This window comes from Salvelinus alpinus, chromosome 26 (assembly GCF_045679555.1).
Source record: "Salvelinus alpinus chromosome 26, SLU_Salpinus.1, whole genome shotgun sequence".
Classification (NCBI taxonomy): domain Eukaryota; kingdom Metazoa; phylum Chordata; class Actinopteri; order Salmoniformes; family Salmonidae; genus Salvelinus; species Salvelinus alpinus.
Window position 1 is genome coordinate 32,468,102 of NC_092111.1, and position 23,402 is coordinate 32,491,503.

Genomic DNA, 23,402 nt, shown 5'->3' on the forward strand with positions numbered 1-23,402 from the left:
TATTTTAATTAGATCATTTACAGACTGGTATTTATAATTTTTTCCAAAATTACTATCACCTGGGCCAGGGATGGGCAACTTTGACGGGGGTGGGGGCCACAAAACTCATCATGGGGGGCATCTCACATGAAGATGAAGCATTGAAAACATTGAAAATGACCACCCCCGAAGGGGTGCCTTGCGAGAATCCATACAGTCATTGGGAGAATCACCCCCTGACACAACCCAAGTCACTAGTCCTTGAACCGAACCTGACCTTATGGGCCAAAGGCGTGCTTGTCACCCTGCTTCCCCGCTGGTGTATTGTCAATGGAATAGTTTCAATGGCCCGGATAGATCGAATGTTCCATCAAATAAACGTTTCTTGCCGCCCAGATTTCCCCCCTGTGGTGCTGCTGGTTTTGACACTGAGGCAAACCCGAGAGAGAACTATGAATGATAAAGAACCAAGGAGGGCAACATAACGAAAAAGGAGGCGGTTAGTCTTTGTAGTCGGGAGGAATGCGGAAATGTTCCTGCTCTGTGTCAAACTTATCTGAAGGGGGTCAAGGCACATTCAGCCAGCGTGGGAAAGCGAAGAAGAGACGGAGCTCACAGGCAAGCGTTGCATATCCCGGGATAAATGGGGAAAAGAGAGTTACAACGAGGAAAACTGAGAAAAGCGTGGCTTGGAGAACATATCACGCTTTTGTCCTATGACCCCCCCAAAAGTTGCAGTAGGCACTGTGTTTTTCTGTAAGGAATACCCCCCTCCCCCCGGTATTATAGTTTCTTTGCTTGAGCTGCAGTTGCAGAGGTGGGTAGCCTACTGCTGAGGGATGGGGGTTACAGAAGCGTGCACCATCCGACTACCTGTGTGGCCCGGCGTGACAGTGAGGGATCTGTGATGTGTTGTGTCTTAGTGTGAACATTTATCCAAAGGAGGCATGTTTCATAAATTCATGGACACGACCAATTGCGACTTTCACTGATAACCTAAAATAAGGTAGGCTGAAAAATTCATATTTTACTTTTTGTGTAGAAAAATGTATTTTGCATGCATGTCCTTATTGTGATATTTTAAAAGCATGAGTTGCCAATTACGATGCTGCAATGTTTTAATTGTTGTACGCTATTTTAAATGTTTATATATATATTTTTTTTAAGTTGCCGTGCACAAAACGCATAGCGAACAAGTTGCATTATTAAACCACAACACTATTAATGACATGGAAAATGAGAGATGTGGTTAAATGGACTATAGGAAGTTCAGACAATACAATCAGTAGACAACCACGTGCTCGCAAAAGTTTGTCGCCTATAATAAACCATAAGACTGGACACATTTGGGAAAAGATATCGGAGGCTGGAAAAAATATTTGTATAATAATATATAATAATTATAACTGAGTTTGCAGAGTTTATATTGTATTATTTCAAGTTGGTTTGGTTGTTTTTCTGACTCATTCGTCTACATATCTGTGATTACGCGTGAACATAAAGATGACCTTATTGTTGTAATATGTACTGCATTCTGCACTTAGAGAACTTATGTACAATTGTTTTAAAAACATATTATTTTAGAGATGCCAGATGTTGTGTGATGTTAGGTAACTAGGAGGACAAGAGATTCATACGCGTAATGAAGTGGGAGTGGATCAAGTAGAACGCATCGGGGTTCTAGTGTTGATAGTCGGAATAAAACTAAACTTGATGACACAATGTTGTGGACCTCCGTTTGACCAAAAACAGACAGACATATACGATGTTACCTCTGCTACCTCTGTCTTCCTTTAATTTAGGCATTGCACGCGCCAACAACTATTTTCTGTGAGGATGGCTTTGTAATAACCCTGGCTCGTTACGTTCGTTGGGATTCCCCGCAATATTCTCAACAAGAAAAAGAAAAAAGACGCAAAAATGGACAAAGAAAGTGTATCACAACAGTACGAGCCCGTCGCCGAGATTGGGGAAGGTGCGTATGGAAAGGTGTACAAGGCACGAGATTTGAAGAACGAGGGACGCTTTGTAGCCCTAAAACGAGTTCGGGTACAGACGGAGGAGGAAGGGATGCCCCTCTCGACCATCCGTGAGGTGGCGGTACTGAGGCAACTGGAGGCATTCGAACACCCCAACGTAGTCAGGTAAGAAGAGATGGAGAGGGGGGTGCATCTAACAAGCTCCCAGATGTTGCATTATCTTTTCAACCATATGCTATTATAACCCCTGATATGTATCTCTTTAAACAACCTGCTCTCAGAGCATTCAGTAGGATCTGTACGTAATTCCGAGACACTCCATTTAGTATTACGTTTGATATGGTTACATGGATGGATGGGTGGCCAGATAATGCCAACGTCTACTAAACTATATGGAATAGTTTTAAGCCAGGGGAGGGGGTGGGGTGGGATGCAGGTGGGTTCTACTAAACTACATGGAATAGTTTTAAGAAGGTCATACCAAGGATCATTAACTATTTGATAAAGAATTTTAAGACCCCTTGAAGTATTAAAAAAAAAACGATGAAAAAAATATTTTTGGCCTTACTACTATAGCCCATACAAACGCATTGAATAACAAATTCACTATATGGAACGATAGCTAGTCACTCAAAAAAATCTGTAGGAAGTTTCTTCTGAAGTGTCTGTCCTATAGCTGAGCAATATAAGAAAGATCAGGAAAGTTAGTCTTTTTTATTTGTACATTTTTGTAACCCCATATTTTTGGCACTAAACAGTCTATATACTGTAAATACACTATATATATATTATAACACGTATGTGGATACCCCTTCAAATTAGTGGATTATTAGTGGACTATTTCAGCCACACCCATTGCTGACAGGTGTATAAATAACGTTTGCTATTTTTTTTTAAACATGTATTTAGCCCCTTATTTTTGGTACTAAACAGTCTCCATATATACTTTACTTCTGTTACCGGGGGACAAGTCTTGTGAAGCCCGTTGTTGTCCTAGAGCAAAACTGGCATGTACGTGTTCGTGAGAGTCTCATATTTCTGCAGAGGGGTCATATTAATGTGTATCCCAAACTGTTCGGACGCTACAGACAGAAGTTGGCAGATTGGCTGTACCGACTTCAGATGAGTCCCAAGACACTTGTGGGGGTCGTAGAGCAAACAGAGAACACCATCGTGTTCGTGATCTTTCCATAGAGGGATCATAATAGTTTGTAGGCCAAACCGTTCAGACGCTACAGACAATTTTGTCGGAAGACCGATTTTCGGGATGCCTCATGGTCTAGCTCTGTCACCTTCCACTGCAGATGAGGAAGTGCGACATCGGCGGATGCGGTAGATTGATACGTGTAACAGTATAACTTTAGTACGTCCCCTCGCCCGACCTCGGGCACGAACCAGGGACCTTCTGCACACATCAACAACAGTCACCCACGAAGCGTCGTTACCCATCGCTCCACAAAAGCCGCGGCCCTTGCAGAGCAAGGGGAACCACTACTTCTAGGTTTCAGAGCAAGTGACGTAACCGACTGAAAGGCTGCTAGCTCGCACCACCGCTAACTAGCTAGCCATTTCACATCCGTTACACTCACCCCCCTTTCCGCAGCAACCAGTGATCCGGGTCACGGCACCAATGTGACAGTATAACTTTAGTACGTCCCCTCGCCCCGACCTCGGGTGCAAACCAGGGACCCTCTGCACACATCAACAACAGTCACCCACGAAGCGTCGTTACCCATCGCTCCACAAAAGCTGCGGCCCTAGCAGAGAAAGGGGAACCACTACTTCTAGGTTTCAGAGCAAGTGACGTAACCGACTGAAAGGCTGCTAGCTCGCCATTTCACATCCGTTACATACGCATCCCAATGCAAAACAGATATTTCTGGCTTAACCTGACAGATTTGTATGGGGATTTTTGTATTATGCTAATTTGATTTATGCGGGGTGCGGACATCAACTCTTGGGGTTAACCTAACTCCTAAACTTAACCTTAACCCTAACCCTAGACTAGCTAACGTTAGCGAGCTAGCTAATGTAAGCCACCTAGCCATAGGGCAGCAGGTAGCCTCGTGGTTAGAGTGTTGGGTCAGTTATCGAAAGGTTGCTGGCTCAAATCCCTGAGCTGACAAGGTAAAAATCTGTCATTCTGCACCTGAACAAGGCAGTTAAACCACTGTTCCCCGGGTGCCGTGGATGTCGATTATGGCAGCCCCCCGCACCTCTCTGATTCAGAGGGGTTGGGTTAAATGCGGAAGACACATTTCAGTTAAATGTGTTCAGTTGTACAACTGACTAGGTATCCCCCTTTCCCTAGCCACCTAGCTAGAGTTTGTAACATATCATACATTTTGCAAATTCGTAACATATTGTACATTTAGCAAATTAGTAACATATTGTACATTTTGCAAATTCGTAACATATAATACAAATTGTAATTCCTAACATACAGTATCAGACGAAATAGGTGATGGACATCCACAAATGAATACATACCATACGAAACATAATATATCATACTAAATGGAGTCTTTCAGCTTTACATCGAGAATAATAAAAAATGCTCTGAGACCACGTTGCAACCAACAAATTACTGCATAATGCCCTGCCGCGTTTTATGGAGTTTCCTTATTGACCTTTGGAAAAGTTGTTGTTTTGTGATGTACAACTATAAACCCCATTTTGATCCTGGTGATACTATAGTGCAATACAGTAGACTGTACATTATGTTTAATACAGATTGGTGTGTCTGGAAGGTTTCTTTGTGTGCAGCACCTGTGATAGACATTATTGGATGATATCTGTTCACCAGATTAATCAACCTAAATAAGTCATGGGTAAAGTCATCCCCATCGCTGGTTAGAGTGGAATTTCACAGAAAAGTCAATGAACTGCTGTTGGGAAGTCAATGAACTGCTGTTGGGAATGATAAGAAAGAACCATTTTGTGCATCGAGTCACACTAAGAGATACTGTATTGGGCTGATTTTACCCCCATTCCAGTAGTCTACATATAAGATGTGTTGTTTTTAGTCCTCTGCCACAAGACAACATACAGGGGTTGTTATGCTCTGCAGCTGTATACTCCCATGGTCCAATTTGGAGGTCAGTTCAGTTCGGCACAGAACCCACGTCATTTACCGGCCCAGCTCAAGGTCTAACCTTGCCATTTAGTTTATAATGAGAGATTGAGTGCTTTTGTATTACACTTTTTAATAATACTGTACAAATGTTATTCTAAGCCCTGCTGGTCACACTACAGCCTCTATTATTCTCTTCATCTGAATAAATTAATATATTCTTCATAGAGATTCCACGTATCGAAGGTTCGACAGATTTAAATGATGACACAAAATGTGTCCTTACTCCCTATACTTTGTGGTATGCTAATTTCTCAAATTCTGTCAAATTCTGGTTCCTATATGTTAGCCCAAGCTCAAATCCACACCAAAGGGTGTCTGGTCTGGTCTCTCTGTAAAGCTAAACAGTGCGGGAGAGAGCGAGCACTGAGCAGGGTGCATTCTGGACCTACTGTGTAACTACAGGCCTGCCAACCCCTGGATGTTTAAGAATGACGCCCATTAGTCATACCATATGTTCAGTGTCTGGCGAGAGGCTGCATTGTAGTGGAACAATCACGGTTCTGAGGGGCGTTTAACCCCAAGTTTCCAACAGGGTGGCTCGCTCGTTCTGTGACATCATGGGCGTATGGCAATAATACCTTGAATCCTCAATGCAGGATTTACAAGCCTTTGTTAACAGGGGGTGTGGCACAGTGCATATTCCCTTTAGGCTACAAGTGAAAAAGAAAAGGACTACCAGGTGGAGCAGCTTTCCCATGCTTTACTTCAAGACAATTCACTGAGATTACACAGACATCAACTGCAATGTTACTGTTATTACTACAGACCGATTGATTCTTTCGAAATATTTGAAGCTATTGAAATACAGATTTTACTGTAAATATGACATATTTTAAATTAAATCTAAGAATTACTGCATAAAGATATGTGGGATACGGACCTTATTGGCCCCATAGTGTCATTGAAACAATGATAGAGCGATGTCAGTAAGTGGGATAAATTCCATCCACGTTCTTGTCACCCACACTGATTGGTTGCCATGGTGAGAGACGCTGCTCAACCACATCTAGTGGTCGGTCATGGGCAGTCCAGACTGCTTCAGTTGCCATGACGCATCACGCGTTGCCCTGGTGCTCCTGAAGGAATCTTTGTCGTCGTCCTCGGATCTTTGAGGTTGACACTGGACGTCTTCTCTAGGCTTTCACCAACGCTTCCCCATGGCACAACTGCCCAAATAATCTGTATGTTTGGGCTCGGTTTGTCGCCTAGTAAAAATACACCCACAATGTTGATATATTGTGTTGGATGCTCAGGAGTCGCCAAGGGTTTCCCTCTTAAAATAGATATAATGTAGCTACAACATTATTATTGGCGTTGTCAGGATGGAGGCTAAAGGATAGGGTTAGTGGGCAGGAGGCTAACGGATAGGGTTAGTGAGCAGGAGGCTAACGGATAGGGTTAGTGGGCAGGAGGCTAAAGGATAGGGTTAGTGAGCAGGAGGCTAAAGGATAGGGTTAGTGGGCAGGAGGCTAAAGGATAGGGTTAGTGAGCAGGAGGCTAAAGGATAGGGTTAGTGGGCAGGAGGCTAAAGGATAGGGTTAGTGGGCAGGAGGCTAAAGGATAGGGTTAGTGGGCAGGAGGCTAAAGGATAGCGTTAGTGAGCAGGAGGCTAAAGGATAGGGTTAGTGGGCAGGTGGCTAAAGGATAGGGTTAGTGAGCAGGAGGCTAAAGGATAGGGTTAGTGGGCAGGAGGCTAAAGGATAGGGTTAGTGAGCAGGAGGCTAAAGGATAGGGTTAGTGGGCAGGAGGCTAAAGGATAGGGTTAGTTAACAGGAGGCTAAAGGATAGGGTTAGTGAGCAGGAGGCTAAAGGATAGGGTTAGTGGGCAGGAGGCTAAAGGATAGGGTTAGTGGGCAGGAGGCTAAAGGATAGGGTTAGTGGGCAGGAGGCTAAAGGGTAGGGTTAGTGGGCAGGAGGCTAAAGGATAGGGTTAGTGGGCAGGAGGCTAAAGGATAGGGTTAGTGGGCAGGAGGCTAAAGGATAGGGTTAGTGGGCAGGAGGCTAAAGGATAGGGTTAGTGGGCAGGAGGCTAAAGGATAGGGTTAGTGGGCAGGAGGCTAAAGGATAGGGTTAGTGGGCAGGAGGCTAAACATGCCTAAAGGAGATGGGTCGGAACTACACAACATGACCAAGAGTATGTGGACACCTGCTCGTCGAACATCTCGTTTCAAAATCATGGGCATTAATATGGAATTGGTCTCCTCTTTGCTGCTGTAACAGCATCCACTCTTCTGGGAAGGCATTCCACCAGATGTTGGAACATTGCTGCGGGGACTTGCTTCCATTCAGCCTCAAGAGCATTAGTGAGGTCGGGCACTGATGTTGGGCGATTAGGCCTGGCTCGCAGTCGGTGTTCCAATTCATCCCAAAGATGTTCGATGGGTTTGAGGTCAGGGCTCTTGTGTGGGCCAGTCAAGCTCTTCCACACCGATATCGACAAACCATTTTTATATGGATCTCGCTTTGTGCACGGGGGCATTGTCATGCTGAAGCAGGAAAGTGCCTTCCCCAAACTGTTGCCACAAAGTTGGAAGCACAGAATCGTCTGGAATGTCATTGTATGCTGTAGAGTTAAGATTTCCCTTCACTGGAACTAAGTGGCCTGAACCATGAAAAACAGCCCTACACCATTATTCCTCCTCCACCAAACTTTACTGTTGGCACTATATATTGGGGCAGGTAGCGTTCTCCTGGCATCCGCCAAACCCAGATTAGTCCATCGGACTGTCAGATGGGGAAGCGTGATTCATCACTCCAGAGAATGCGTTTCCACTGCTCCAGAGTCCAATGGCGGCGAGTTTTACACCACACCAGCCGACGCTTGGCATTGCGCACATGGTGATCGTAGGCTTGTGTGCGGCTGCTCGGCCATGGAAACCCATTTCATGAAGCTCCCAGCGAACAGTTATTGTGCTGACGTTGTTTCCAGAGGAAGTCTGGAACGCAGTAGTGAGTTTTGCAACCGAGGACAGAACTTCTACTTTGCGGCTGAGCCGTTGTTGCTCCTAGACGTTTCCACTTCACAATAACAGCACTTACAGTTGACCGGGGAAGCTCTAGCAGGGCAGACGTTTGACAAACTGACTTGTTGGAAAGGTGGCATCCTATGATGGTGCCCCGTTGAATGTCACTGAGCTCTTCAGTAAGGCCATTCTACTGTCAATGTTTGTCTATGGAGATTGCATGGCGGTGTACTCTATTTTTATACACCTGTTTGCAACAGGTTTGGCTGAAATAGCAGAATCCACTAATTTGAAGGGGTGTCCACATACGTTTGTACATATAGTTCATGCTCTCTTGATGTGTAACCTTGTCTGAGACCTGAAGAGTTGCGTTTGCTCCCAGATATATTGCTTAGGCTTTAGCTCAGTGGACTAAGGGGTCTTGTGGCATGCAGGAGCCCTGGATTCAAGTTTAAAGTTTTAATGTCACGTGCACAAGTACAGTAAAATGCCTTTCTTGCAAACTCAAAACCCAACAATGCAGTAATCAATATCCGCCTGGTCGGTTACAGTTGCATGTTTTTAATAACGAGAATGGCAAATCAATCACTCTGTCAAGGTGTTCAACTCTCAACTGTTCCTATTGTGGTTACTGTACTGTGAAGTCCGCTATTGCACACATACTGGAATAAGGGCTAGGAGATCATGTTGCCAAAATGTCCATCAGTCACGAGTAAGGAATTTCAGATCGGTTCCTTCCGTTTAGCTAACAAGGCCCAGTATGTGAAAGCATTGCTTGCATTCTTTCAAAACTGTCAGGAAAACTAGTCTGGGCCTGGTTTCCCAAAAGCATCGTAAGGCTAAGTTCATCTTAGAACCATAGAACCTATGCTTTGGATGCTTTTGGGAAACCGGACCCTGGACAGTTAACTGACACTATAAATGAATTTCCCCCCCTAACTGAAGCTAGATTGATTAAATAGTTTAGATCTCTCTCAGGTATTGAATTATGCTAGGGATCCTATGAAGTGTCTATCTATGTTTCAGAAGCCAGTTTAGACTGGAAAATATGTTTTGTCATAGATGGTGGTTATCAATGAAAATACTTTGTTATTCCTCTTAAATTAAAGACGGATGACTTTATAACTTCTATTTACTTGTGAACTACTTTATGGACTATTTGCGATCCTTTTACAAACCCTTTATAGATCATTTTATATACGTGTCACCATGATATCTGACTGACATTAACAATGCTAAGCAGCAGTATTCACTCTGCCTCTCTCTCTGCAGACTGTTCGATGTGTGTACTGTGTCTCGGACCGACCGCGAGACCAAGCTGACCCTGGTCTTTGAGCACATTGACCAGGACCTGACCACGTACCTGGAGAAAGCCCCTGATCCTGGGGTGCCACCTGAAACTATCAAAGTGAGTCTGTCTAGGGGCAACTTCTTAGTAAGTTCACACTAAATTGAAAATGCCCTACTGTGTTCGTAAGGTCTATGAATATGTGGACCTTGTTTTTGCAAAGTATCCTGGGAATATTTCTTCCTGGCCCAGACAGGAACCGAGGATGGAACTCCCAAACATCAGACAGCATTCAGGCTTTTTGAAGGGCAGCACATGTGGCATATTGGGTCCTAATTAGAGGGCCTCGGCTTTTCTATTTTCATTCTGGTCCGCCACTTCACTCTGTATCTAAAGGAGGAGACGCTGTGTGTGTTTGTGTGTTTTATTTGTGTGTGTGTGTGTGTGCGTCTGTGAGTGTGTGTAATCATATGGATTGACAGAACTAGGTGACACTGACAGAAGGCATTTCTTTATGTGTAGTGTCTCATCGTGTGTCAAACCTCCTTTTCCTGTAGGCTAAAGAATTGCCTTCAGGGCCAAACACACTAACAAACCATACGTCATTCTGACTATCAGACTAATCCGGAAGTAATCCAGTTATTTGCTAGGGTGCATCTGAAATGTCAACCTATTCCATATATAGTGCACTACTTTTGACCAGGGCCTATGCACTATGTAGGGAATAGGGTGCCATTTGAAACACAGACCCAGTATCCGCAAAAGGTAGGAAGCGGAAGTGTTGGCAACCTCTTTCCCTCTCGACAGTTAGTCTCTCTTTCTATTTATTAACCTCTTTCCCTCTCGACAGTTATTCTCTCTCTATTTATTAACCTCTTTCCCTCTCGACAGTTAGTCTCTCTTTCTATTTATTAACCTCTTTCCCTCTCGACAGTTAGTCTCTCTCTATTTATTAACCTCACTTAGCCAAATACATTTAAACTCAGTTTTTCACAATTCCTGACATTTAATCCTAGTAAAAATTCCCTGTATTAGGTCAGTTAGGATCACCACTTTATTTTAAGAATGTGAAATGTCAGAATAATAGTAGAGAGAATGGTTTATTTCAGCTTTTATTTCTTTCATCACATTCCCAGTGGGTCAGAAGTTTACATACACTCAATTAGTATTTGGTAGCATTGCCTTTAAATTGTTTAACTTGGGTCAAACGTTTCGGGTAGCCTTCCACAAGCTTCCCACAATAAGTTGGGTGAATTTTGGCCCATTCCTCCTGACAGAGCTGGTGTAAATGAGTCAGGTTTGTAGGCCTCCTTGCTCGCACGCGCTTTTTCAGTTCTGCCCACAAATGTTCTATAGGATTGAGGTCAGGGCTTTGTGATGGCCACTCCAATACCTGGACTTTGTTGTCCTTAAGCCATTTTGCCACAACTTTGGAAGTATGCTTGGGGTCATTGTCCATTTGGAAGACCCATAATCTGTCTGAAAACAATTGTTGGAAAAATTACTTGTGTAATGCACAAAGTAGATGTCCTAACCGACTTGCCAAAACTGTAGTTTGTTAACAAGAAATTTGTGGAGTGGTTGAAAAACGAGTTTTAATGACTCCAACCTAAGTGTATGTAAACTTCCGATTTCAACTGTACATACTACCTCAACTAACCAGTGCCCCCGCACATTGACTCTGTACCGGCACCCCCCTGTATATATTGTTATTTTTTACTGCTGCTCTTTAATTATTTGTTACTTTTATCTCTTATTCTTATCCGTATTTTTTGAAACTGCATTGTCGGTTAGGGGCTCATAAGTAAGCATTTCACTGTAAGGTCTACACCTGTTGTATTCGGTGCATTTGACTAATCAAATTTGATTTGATTTGAAAGCAAGCATGGAAGACCACTTGTTGAGCGGGAGAGAGATCCCATTCATTTTCAACATCCAAACAGCAGCTGGAGCGATGAGGGACAATGGAAAACGATCAAGTACAAGATGACAGTGGCACCGTCCCTTTTATTTCCATGACAGTGGACACTGCACAGTAACACTCCTCCAGACCAGAGGACACCAGATTGCAGACCCCCACCCCCCACTGCCCCCTTTCAGACCTACAGTCAGACCCACCGTATGGTAATTGATCAAAGAGGCTCCGGGAATCAAATGAGCTGGAAGGACATCAAGCAGCCGGTCTCTGTCCCGCAGCCTCCCCCAGCCTTGGGGAGTGCGGCTGGGCTAACACTGGGCTTCGTGCCCCTCTACCCCCTCCTCCACCCCCAGATCCTCCATCCTTCCCCGTCTCCAGGCCTGGCCCTATAAAAGTCTGGTTAATGAAGCATTACACTAACTGGCAGATGTCCTGTATTGTTACACGGTTACAAAAAACAATATGACTGCGTCTTGCTTATTAGCATGACAACAGGGACTGCACTAGGGGATGCCATGTTTTGACTGCTTTTTCTCTAGGCTACTTTTTTATTTTTATTCTTGGGTATCGCTTGCCTTGTGTTTCCTAGCTAGCTATCTCTGGTCGAGGTGCTGTCATAGACAGTTAGGGTGTTGGGCAACTCGTTGCTCTGTCACCTCCTGTCACATTGGTTTGCAACAGGTCAGGTGTTTTCTCATACCATCTGCAGACTGGAGACTAGATATTAATGTCAGTCTGATAGTTTGACATTATCCCCAGCCCTACAAACTATTCATTTTTATTAACTTTTACTGCCTCAGAAACCCGGATCCGGGAGCACCCCCCACCCCCCACACACTGATTAGCATAGATAGCATAGCTTCAGAAGTAGATAGTAGCATCTAAATATCATTAAATCACAAGTCCAAGACACCAGATGAAAGATACAGATCTTGTGAATAAAGCCACCATTTCAGATTTTTAAAATGTTTTACAGGGAAGACAAAATATGTAAATCTATTAGCTAAACACGTTAGCAAAATACACCACTATTCTAACTCCATCAGTTTCTTACTCCTTCAGGTGCTATCACCAATTCGGCTCAACTAAGATATTGATAGCCAATAACCTATAAAAAAAACCATCAGATGACAGTCTGATAACATATTCATGGTATAGGATAGTTTTTGTTAGAAAAAAGTGCATATTTCAGGTAGAAATCACAGTTTACAATTGCACCGACCATCACAAATCCACTAGAATTACTAGATAGAGCAACGTGTATGACCAATTTACTCATCATAAAACATTTCATAAAAATAGACAAAGCATAGCAATGGAAAGACCCAGTTCTTGTGATTTCAGACCATATTTCAGATTTTCTAAGCGTTTTTCAGCGAAAACACAATAAATCGATAAGTTAGCATACTACATGTTCCAACGTTACCAGAGCATCGATTCCAGCCAAAGAGCGCTATAACGTAACCACCGCCAAAAGATATTAATTTTTTCACTAACCTTCTCAGAATTCTTCCGATGACACTCCTGTAACATCATTTTACAACATACATATACAGTTTGTTCGAAAAGGTGCATATTTAGCCATACAAAACCGTGGTTACACAATGAAAATACTAGGAAATCAAGCCTCAATATGTCTGACGTCATCTATCAGAGTGATCTAGTTTAATTAAAAGCTAATCATATACTTGACTAAAAAATACAGGGTTGACAGGAATCGAAAGACAAATTAGTTCTTAATGCAACCGCTGATTTACATTTTTAAAATTATCCTTACTTTTCAATACAGGGTTGGCCAAGTGAAGCTATACCAAACAAAATGGCGATGTATGCGTTTAAAATATTTCGACAGAAACACGGTTTATCATATTAAATATTGCTTACTTTGAGCTGATCTTCCATCATATTCTTGGGCAATGTATCCTTTCTATGTTATAAACGTCTTTTGGTCGATAGATGTCCTCTGTCCTTCGAAATGTCCATCACCAACGACCGACACCCTAAAGCGTGTCCAAACTTTCAGAGTGCACGACAAAGAAATTCCTCAAAATCGCACTAAACGGATATAAATTGATATAAAACGGTTAAAATTCACTACATTATGATGTTTTTAACAACTATAACGACTGAAAACATGACCGGAGAAATACTGCTGGTTAGAAAACGATTTGGAACGAGGCAGGTCCGATGGCCTTCACGCTTGAGGCGCACGTTGAGAAAGAGGGGTCTCTGTACATTTTTGTCATTTATAATGGCTGTGAACGTCCCATAGACTTCATTGAAAACGTGATGACGTACAGACACCCAGAGGAAGACGTAGGTAGTGTCGGTTTCTTCATAGCATTCACTGTGGCCTTATAAACAGACCCCAGATCAGAGGTAAAAATTTCTGAAATCTGAACCCTGTCATGAAAAGTGCTGTAGAAATTGTTCTGTACCACTCAGAGACAAAATTTCAACTCCTATAGAAACTATAGACTGTTTTCTATCCAATAATAACAATAATATGCATATTGTACGATCAAGAATTGAGTACGAGGCAGTTTAATTTGGAAATGTAAAAAAAAAAATAATGCTAACAGCTCCCCCTATTGACAAAAGGTTTTAACAACTAAAATCTATTTACTCTTGACAAGCAACAGCTTGTCATTCATCATTCATCTTCACCTGCATCATCTACTACTGAATGACTGTTATATGAATGAACTGAAGCAGGGAGGGGAGATGGAGCGCCATGGGGGCCTTGTTGTTGTTTGTATGATTGTCCTCAAGTCACACTTCTGAGATAATTGGGGTTTTGTAGGAAATGCTGTTGAAAGGAAACATGTCGCAAATGGCCATTTAAAGCAAACAGAGAGGAACTCATGGGGGTGATGCCATTGTATCAACTCCCTAAATAACTGCCTCTGCCGCTGTCTGTTGGCCTCCTAGGTTACGGGTGGACGGAGATGCAAAAAAAGAAGGCCTGTTTACGCTCTCTGGCTGACCTGCGCAAGGGACCCTCACACACACTGCTTACGCATGCACACACACACACACACACCGCACGCACACAAACACACCGCACGCGCACACACACAGACACACACACACACACATTCCCTCTGCCCTGTCTCTTCTCTATTCCGTGCAGAGGCTCCTGTCCCCTCCTCTTAGCCCTGGTCAGCCCCGCCCGTTTGAAAATGTTTTCTGCTTGAGTGTGCAGACCATTGTTTCACCTCTTTTAATCACTCACCAGCTGCTAGGGTCAGAGAATGGAGCCCCTCCGCAGGCCCAGGTCCATGTCACTTGTGAGGTCTTGGCGACGGGTTTCGGGGGGGGGGCACCGCTGCCTGCTGCAACCCCAGCAGTAGGCCGATTCATGTCGAGACTGTGAGAGAGAGTCCCTCTTTCTCTCCCCCTCTTTCTCTCTTTCTCTTTCCCTGTGTTTCTTTTTTAATCTTCCCCCATCTCTCTGTCTCTATCACTCAAACAGCCCCCACCTCCGCTATCACCATCAGTTCAGTCCTTATGTTGTTGTGCAAGTTCCACCAGAGAGTAGAAATGGCCGTTGAGCCCTTTCAGTTTAGCCCTCCTCTCAGACTCTTTCTTTCTCTCTCTTTTTACCTTTATTTCTCTCTCCCTGAACTGAGTGCTTGTGGGCATTAGGGCCACCGTGGGGCCGTTCCTGGCTGCAGCTGGGAAGAGTGGATCTCCAATGAACAATCCACCTCAGCTCCAGTCCAGCCAGATGCAGGAAGAGAGGGAGGGAGGCAGAGAGAGGCCCACCACCAACAGATCAAGGCAGTACCCAAATGGCACCCTATTCCCTATGTAGTGCACTACTTTTGGACCAGGGCCCAAAGATCAGAACTACACCCTCTGCTCTCCCTCCAAAATTGTGTCAGTTATCAACATCTGCCACACTTGGGCTTTAAAGGGATACGTTCTCTTTTCTTCCTAGTCGACAAGCTGCTGCACCGCATGCAGGGCCTCAGTGATTTCACTTCACTCTGTGGGGACTTCATTTAGGTTTTCAGTGTTCTGAGACCCGTTGGCTGATTTAGAAGAGAAATAAATGATGTTTCTTACTATCGTTACCTTACAGATTACAGTGATGTGCATGCTGTACACACATGATGATGAAGATAATGAACTGCATTAGTATTGGGGGAACCATCCAACACCAATGTGCAGCAACCAAAACACAGATTTTAAAAATGACCTTTTGTTTTAGTACTATTGAACCCTCAAGGATATCAGGTGTCTTTTTTCAGTGTCCATGTGTCTTGTATCCGTAAAATCATGACAAACTGTCAGTGTCCATGTGTGTTGTTGAACCTGTTAAGACTGTGTCTGTGTCCATGTGTCATGTTGTACCTTTTAAGACTGTGTCTGTGTCCATGTGTCATGTTGTACCTGTTAAGACTGTAGCTGTTTTCGAATACCCATACTAACATACTGTATACTACATACTTAATGAGTATATACTACATACTATATACTATGAGTTAATTTTAGTATACTGTAAACGAACGGTATCCTTGTAGTTGAGTGTACTAGTGCTTCGATGTGTCTACCGGAATTTGATACTGTTGCTATGCAGCTTCTTGCTAGCTTGTTAGCATAGCTAAGAAATTACGAGCAAGACGTCTTTATGACTTCTTTAACAATGTCCATTGAGAACGCACAACGACTATACCACTTAGCTAAGCTAAGAATTACGTGAAAAATCAAGTCAATAAACGTTGGATTGTTTAGTTAGATAGCATATAGTTAATATACTGGCAAGTTTGAAGTATTAGTAGCCAACTAACGTTAGGTAGCTAGCTAACATCTGGTGCATACAAGCAACTACTGTAATGAAATGCTATGCAGTTCGTAAGGCTAGCGAAGCTAACAAATTGTCAAATTACATTGCTCAACATTTTCTTAACATTTGTCATAATTAGTTAAAGCAATGAATTTGTATGCTCTCTCGTTGGACTTTGGCTGCATATTTTCCGCCATTTTCTTCAAATCTGAAAACGTTGTGAACCACGCCCATTTTCTGAAGAATTGCATTATGGGCACTAAATGCACAGAAATAGTGTCCACTGCTAGAGTACTAGAGTATTTTGACGAATGTAGTACGACATGCGTAAACTTTTCGCCTACTACATATATTCATACTCTGACCAATAAGCATACTACATACTAAATGTATGCCACAAATAGTACGGTTAGTGCTGTTAGTGTGAGTACTCGAACACAGCTTGTGTCTGAGTGTCCATGTGTCATGTTATACCTGTTAATACTGTGTTGGAATGTCCATGTGTCATGTTATACCTGTTAATACTGTGTTGGAATGTCCATGTGTCATGTTATACCTGTTAATACTGTGTTGGAATGTCCATGTGTCATGTTATACCTGTTAATACTGTGTTGGAATGTCCATGTGTCATGTTATACCTGTTAATACTGTGTTGGAATGTCCATGTGTCATGTTATACCTGTTAATACTGTGTTGGAATGTCCATGTGTCATGTTATACCTGTTAATACTGTGTTGGAATGTCCATGTGTCATGTTATACCTGTTAAGACTGTGTTGGAATGTCCATGTGTCATGTTGTACCTGTTAATACTGTGTTGGAATGTCCATGTGTCATGTTATACCTGTTAATACTGTGTTGGAATGTCCATGTGTCATGTTATACCTGTTAATACTGTGTTGGAATGTCCATGTGTCGTGTTATACCTGTTAATACTGTGTTGGAATGTCCATGTGTCGTGTTATACCTGTTAATACTGTGTTGGAATGTCCATGTGTCGTGTTATACCTGTTAATACTGTGTTGGAATGTCTATGTGTCATGTTGTACCTGTTAAGACTGTGTTGGAATGTCTATGTGTCATGTTATACCTGTTAAGACTGTGTCTGAGTGCCCATGTGTGTTGTCCTAACAGGATATGATGTACCAGCTGCTGCAGGGACTGGACTTCCTGCACTCACACCGTGTGGTTCACCGGGACCTGAAACCCCAGAACATTTTGGTCACCAGTGGAGGACAGATCAAACTGGCCGATTTTGGCCTCGCCAGGATATACAGCTTTCAGATGGCCCTGACCTCTGTGGTGAGAACCTTACTGTTATAAACCTGTTATAAACTGTTATAACACAGATGATATACAGATTTCCGATGGAACTAACCTCTGTGGTGAGAACCTTACTGTTATAAACTGTTATAGCACAGATTATATACAGATTTAAGATGGAACTGACCTTTGTAGTGAGAACCTTACTGTTATAAACCTGTTATAAACTGTTATAGCACAGATTATATACAGATTGAAGATGGAACTGACCGCTGTGGTGAGCACCTTACTATTATAAACCTGTTATAAACTGTTATAACACAGATGATATACACATTTCAGATGGAACTGACTTCTGTGGTGAGAACCTTGCTGTTATAAACTAGAACATAAACTCTTATATCAGCCAATACTGATTATGTACTATATCAGCCAATACTGATTATGTACTATATCAGCCAATACTGATTATGTACTATATCAGCCAATACTGATTATGTACTATATCAGCCAATACTGATTATGTACTATATCAGCCAATACTGATTATGTACTATATCAGCCAATACTGATTATGTACTATATCAGCCAATACTGATTATGTACTATATCAGCCAATACTGATTATGTACTATATCACCCAATACTGATTATGTACTATATCAGCCAATACTGATTATGTACTATATCACCCAATACTGATTATGTACTATATCACCCAATACTGATTATGTACTATATCAGCCAATACCGATTATGTACTATATCACCCAATACTGATTATGTACTATATCACCCAATACTGATTATGTACTATATCACCCAATACTGATTATGTACTATATCAGCCAATACTGATTATGTACTATATCACCCAATACTGATTATGTACTATATCACCCAATACTGATTATGTACTGAGTAGAGACTATGCCTGACCAGGATATTAGTGCTGAGCGATTAGAGCTTTTTGAGGTTGGTTCGGTTTCAGTTAAATTATTTAAAAAATAATCACAGTTTTCAGTTTCGGTTCAATATATTTTTTAGCATGAAATGCGCTATGCGTTATGAATAAAACATGTAATAGTGACAGCACACTACTGCTTATCACTTATTAACCATCATTTATTCACATTACTTTTAATAAAATATTTCAGTTGTTTTGTATATTATATGTATGTTTTTTTAATATGATGACTTTATTATTTCATTCCAAGTCATCATCTCATCTCTATAGAGCTGCTGCCTGTGTTGTCTGACAAAATCACTATTTTAGTAGTTCTTCAAAGTAAATAAGACATACTTTTATGACTGCTGAATACCAACTATCAATCACTTAGATTAGATCATGTATTCTCAGGTAGAGATACTGTACCTCGCGAAGCAAATACTCTTTATCTGTCTCGATAGCGCGTTCCTCTCTTCTCTCCGTCTCCGTGTCTGCCCCACACCAGAGAGGAGGCGGCAAAGCGAGAGGTTTCACTCTCAACAAAATCTGTCCAATATAAACCCAATGTGTTTCTATGGGCTTATTTTGGACATAGCTTCTGCCTTTCCGCCTTTGGGACAATGGCTCCCATTGTTAGGGCGGAGATATGAGCATCAATCAACACACTACCCCATAATGACAGAGCAAAAACAGGATTTTAGAAATGTTTGCAAATGTATTAAAAATATAACATTTAAATAAGTATTCAGACCCTTTACTCAGTACTTTGTTGAAGCACCTTTTGGCAGCGATTACGTCCTTGAGTCTTCTTGGAAATGACGCTACAAGCTTGGCACACCTGTATTTGGAGAGTTTCTCCCATTCTTCTTTGCAGATCCTCTCAAGCTCTGTCAGGTTGGATGGGGAGCGTCACTGAACAGCTATTTTCAGGTCTCTCCAGAAATGTTAGATCGGGTTCAAGTCCGGGTTCTGTCTGGGCCACTCAAGGACGTTCAGAGACTTGTCCCGAAGCCACTCTGTGTTGTCTTGGCTGTATGCTTAGGGTCTTTGTCCTATTGGAAGGTGAACCTTCGTCCCAGTCTGAGGTTCTGAGCGCTCTGGAGCAGGTTTTCATCAAGGATCTCTCTGTACTTTGCTCCGTTCATCTTTGCCTCAATCCTGACTAGTCTCCCAGTCCCTACCACTGAAAAACATCCCCACTGCATGATGGTGTCACCGATTATGGTCATTGTAGTTAATTACCACATTTTCTTCGCTAAACTATGTCGAATATTGGCCTATTGGAAACTATGACTCCCTACTACATATCACAGTTTTGGTGTGATCTGATTTCTTTCTAGAGAAAGTGCGTATTGAGCTCATAAAAAAAATGTATTTCAAATAATTGAACCGACGTCGGTCAGTTAGTTGTTTAAAAAACAAACCTCTTGTGGCGAGCATCTTAAAGGAATAATCCACTTAAAACCACAAATTCCCATGATTTACATAAATAACGCAATATGTGAGAACAATATATGTTGTGAAAAAAATATTGCATTTTGTCGTTATAATAAGTTAAGTAAGCAATAAGTGAAAATTCGACTACAAAACCCACAATGCAATGTTCTCTCTAGAAAAGCTGTATAGCTCGCTAGGTAGCTATCAAGAAAACATAACTACACACAATAATACCAAAGTCAATATCAGCATGTGAAGTAGCTTTAGCTAGTTGTAAATCCCTAAAACAAACTTCACTATCAGTTTAGGAGTTACAATATCACCATGTTCAACCTGGTGGTATAGATTGCGTTTCTAGCACAAAGCTGTGTGAATCAGGTTGCAATGGCAACGCTCAAGGGCCCTGCGAGCCTGCAAGCAGGGAGAGGAGAACACAATTTTGCACCATGGTAGTTGAAGGAAGAAAGGATATTAATGTGATGGCGCACTCTGCACTTTGGGGACATTTGAACAAAATATATACTGTGTTGTGATGATATAGACAGATGGATTTGTTCTGGAGAAGTTTGCCCATACCATCTATTGGCTTATTTGGCGATCTGGACTGCAGGTAATTGTTTTAAAAGCTTTATGAAATGTGATAGTTTGTTATCCCCTATATCCAGTGACGAGAACCATGTCTTGATGACGTATCACGTCACATTTCATTTTTAGGGTGGATTATCCCTTTTATACCAGTACACACACTGGGCTCCGTTTTTATGACAACCCCCCCAAAAGTTCCTGCTTTAACGTTATGGTATAGAATAGACTATATCATGTCAAATACATAGTTCACATACTTAAAAATATATATTTTCCTCAGTTGGCACTTTTGGGACTATTCCATTGCTTCAGTTTTACAGGACAAACCAAAACCTGAAGGTATTTCACATACTGCTACATACTGTATAGCCAGACTGATTCCTCTTCTTACAGTTTCACTAGCCAGACTCCATAGTCTCAATCAGGATACGTCTGATTAAGCCTCTTTATTATCAGGTATTTACTGTAGATGACAGATAGTCAAGTTATGTATTGGGAGTTGGACTGTGTGCGGTACATTCCCAGTGAGACTATTCTTCCTTTGATATCAGGTATTTAGATAGATAAGAGATTAAATAACAGAGGTTATGAATTGAGACTGTGTATGTTACTTCCCAATGTAAAGCATCATTTTATAGACTCCTTATCTACCTCAGCCCACTCCAAAACAAAATACTTTCACCTGGTACAAACGACTGGCTTCAGGCCCTTACTCTGAAAACCTAATCTCTCTCTCTCTTTCACCTCCTCCCTCCTCTCCTTCCCTCTCTCTGTCCATCTTTATCTAATTTTCTTCTCCTCTGTTTTTGGTCGGTTAGTGCACTCTTTTTTAACCAATTGGGTGAACTTCCACTTACTGTATGTGTGGTTGCGTCCCAAATGGCTCCCTATTCCCCTTATAGTGCACTACCGTTGACCAGGGCCGATAAGGCCCATATTGCACTATAGACCTATAGTGAATAGGGTGCTTTTTGGAATACAGACTATGTTTTACTGAGCTGGTCGACCAATGAGAAGAGAAGTATCCTGAGTGGGAGGTGAAAGGGAGACTATAAAACATTTGTACATGAGGCCACAGAAGGACAGAGAGAGAGAGAGAGAAGGCAGGACGGTCTCCTGAGACACAGATGAAAAGCGGCTAATGTGATGTAGCGGGCACTGAAAGGGCACCAGTCGGCAGGCAAGAGAGAAGAACAGTAAACGATATGGTGTAAAGTGAGAACGAAGGAAGGGCCGAAGAGAATCCCTGAAGTGAAGTGGACGTGACAAGGATGAAATGGATAAAGAGGGAGGGAGCTAAGGGGGACAGAGAGAGATTGAGTCAGAGATCCCCTCCTCCTCCCACCTTTCTTCCATCAAGGCTTTGAAGTGGGACTGTCTTGTACAGCCAGATCGCTCCAAGTTGACTTTGAAATTGTTTTGAGGACGTCGGGAAAGGCCTTAAAAATTAGCCACTAGGGGCAACAGTGAGCGATATTACCTGGACAGGGATGGCGGATGGGTGTAGTCCCGTGACTTCAGATCTGAAGGTCACGTGTTCAATCCCAGTGGTAGACACTTGTTGTTTTAACCCTATCCCAAACCTTAACCCTTAACTTAACTGTGAACTGTGAAGTCCACAATCATCTCCTTTGTTTTGTTGACGTTGAGTGTGAGGTTATTTTCCTGACACCACACTCTGAGGGCCCTCACCTCCTCCCTGTAGGCCGTCTCGTCGTTGTTGGTAATCAAGCCTACCACTGTAGTGTCGTCCGCAAACTTGATGATTGAGTTGGAGGCGTGCATGGCCACACAGTCGTGGGTGAACAGGGAGTACAGGAGAGGGCTCAGAACGCACCCTTGTGGGGCCCCAGTGTTGAGGATCAGCGGGGTGGAGATGTTGTTACCTACCCTCACCACCTGGGGGCGGTCCGTCAGGAAGTCCAGGACCCAGTTGCACAGGGCGGGGTCGAGACCCAGGGTCTCGAGCTTGATGCCGAGTTTGGAGGGTACTATGGTGTTAAATGCTGAGCTGTAGTCGATGAACAGCATTCTCACATAGGTATTCCTCTTGTCCAGATGGGTTAGGGCAGTGTGCAGCGTGGTTGCGATTGCGTTGTCTGTGGACCTATTGGGTTGGTAAGCAAATTGGAGTGGGTCTAGGGTGTCAGGTAGGGTGGAGGTGATATGGTCCTTGACTAGTCTCTCAAAGCACTTCATGATGACGGAAGTGAGTGCTACGGGGCGTTAGTCGTTTAGCTCAGTTACCTTAGCTTTCTTGGGAACAGGAACAATGGTGGCCCTCTTGAAGCATGTGGGAACAGCAGACTGGGATAAGGATTGATTGAATATGTCCTTAAACACACCAGCCAGCTGGTCTGCGCATGCTCTGAGGACGCGGCTGGGAATGCCATCTGGGCCTGCAGCCTTGCGAGGGTTAACACGTTTAAATGTTTTACTCACCTCGGCTGCAGTGAAGGAGAGCCCGCAGGTTTTGGTAGAGGGCCGTGTCAGTGGCACTGTATTGTCCTCAAAGCGAGCAAAAAAGTTATTTAGTCTGTCTGGGAGCAAGACATCCTGGTCCGCGACGGGGCTGGTTTTCTTTTTGTAATCCGTGATTGACTGTAGACCCTGCCACATACCTCTTGTGTCTGAGCTGTTGAATTGCGATTCTACTTTGTCTCTATACTGGCACTTAGCTTGTTTGATTGCCTTGCGGAGGGAATAGCTACACTGTTTTTATTCGGTCATGTTTCCGGTCACCTTGCCCTGGTTAAAAGCAGTGGTTTGCGCTTTCAGTTTCACGCGAATGCTGCCATCAATCCACGGTTTCTGGTTTGGGAATGTTTTAATCGTTGCTGTGGGTACGACATCGTCAATGCACTTTCTAATGAACTCGCTCACCGAATCAGCGTATTCGTCAATGTTGTTGTTGGACGCAATGCGGAACATATCCCAATCCACGTGATCGAAGCAGTCTTGAAGCGTGGGATCAGATTGGTCGGACCAGCGTTGAACAGACCTGAGCGTGGGAGCTTGCTGTTTTAGTTTCTGTTTGTAGGCTGGAAGCAACAAAATTGAGTTGTGGTCAGCTTTTCCGAAAGGAGGGCGGGGGAGGGCCTTATATGCGCCGCG

The 23,402-nt window shown here is 42.9% G+C and overlaps 1 protein-coding gene across 2 annotated transcripts in view; it reads left to right on the forward strand.

Annotated features, from left to right (window-relative positions):
• Nucleotides 1-387: 387 nt before the first annotated feature.
• LOC139555199 (cyclin-dependent kinase 6-like) overlaps nt 388-23,402 on the forward strand; it is an 81,720-nt gene continuing 58,705 nt past the window's right edge. Inside the window, exons 1-4 of one of the 2 annotated variants that reach the window (XM_071368792.1) lie at nt 388-985; nt 1,782-2,123; nt 9,330-9,465; nt 17,189-17,356. In XM_071368792.1, the coding sequence (XP_071224893.1) occupies nt 1,900-2,123; nt 9,330-9,465; nt 17,189-17,356 (528 nt within the window). In that variant the 5' untranslated portion in view covers nt 388-985; nt 1,782-1,899. Of the gene's footprint in view, nt 986-1,670; nt 2,124-9,329; nt 9,466-17,188; nt 17,357-23,402 lie in introns of those variants that run through there. The other variant, XM_071368793.1, reaches the window with a different exon arrangement.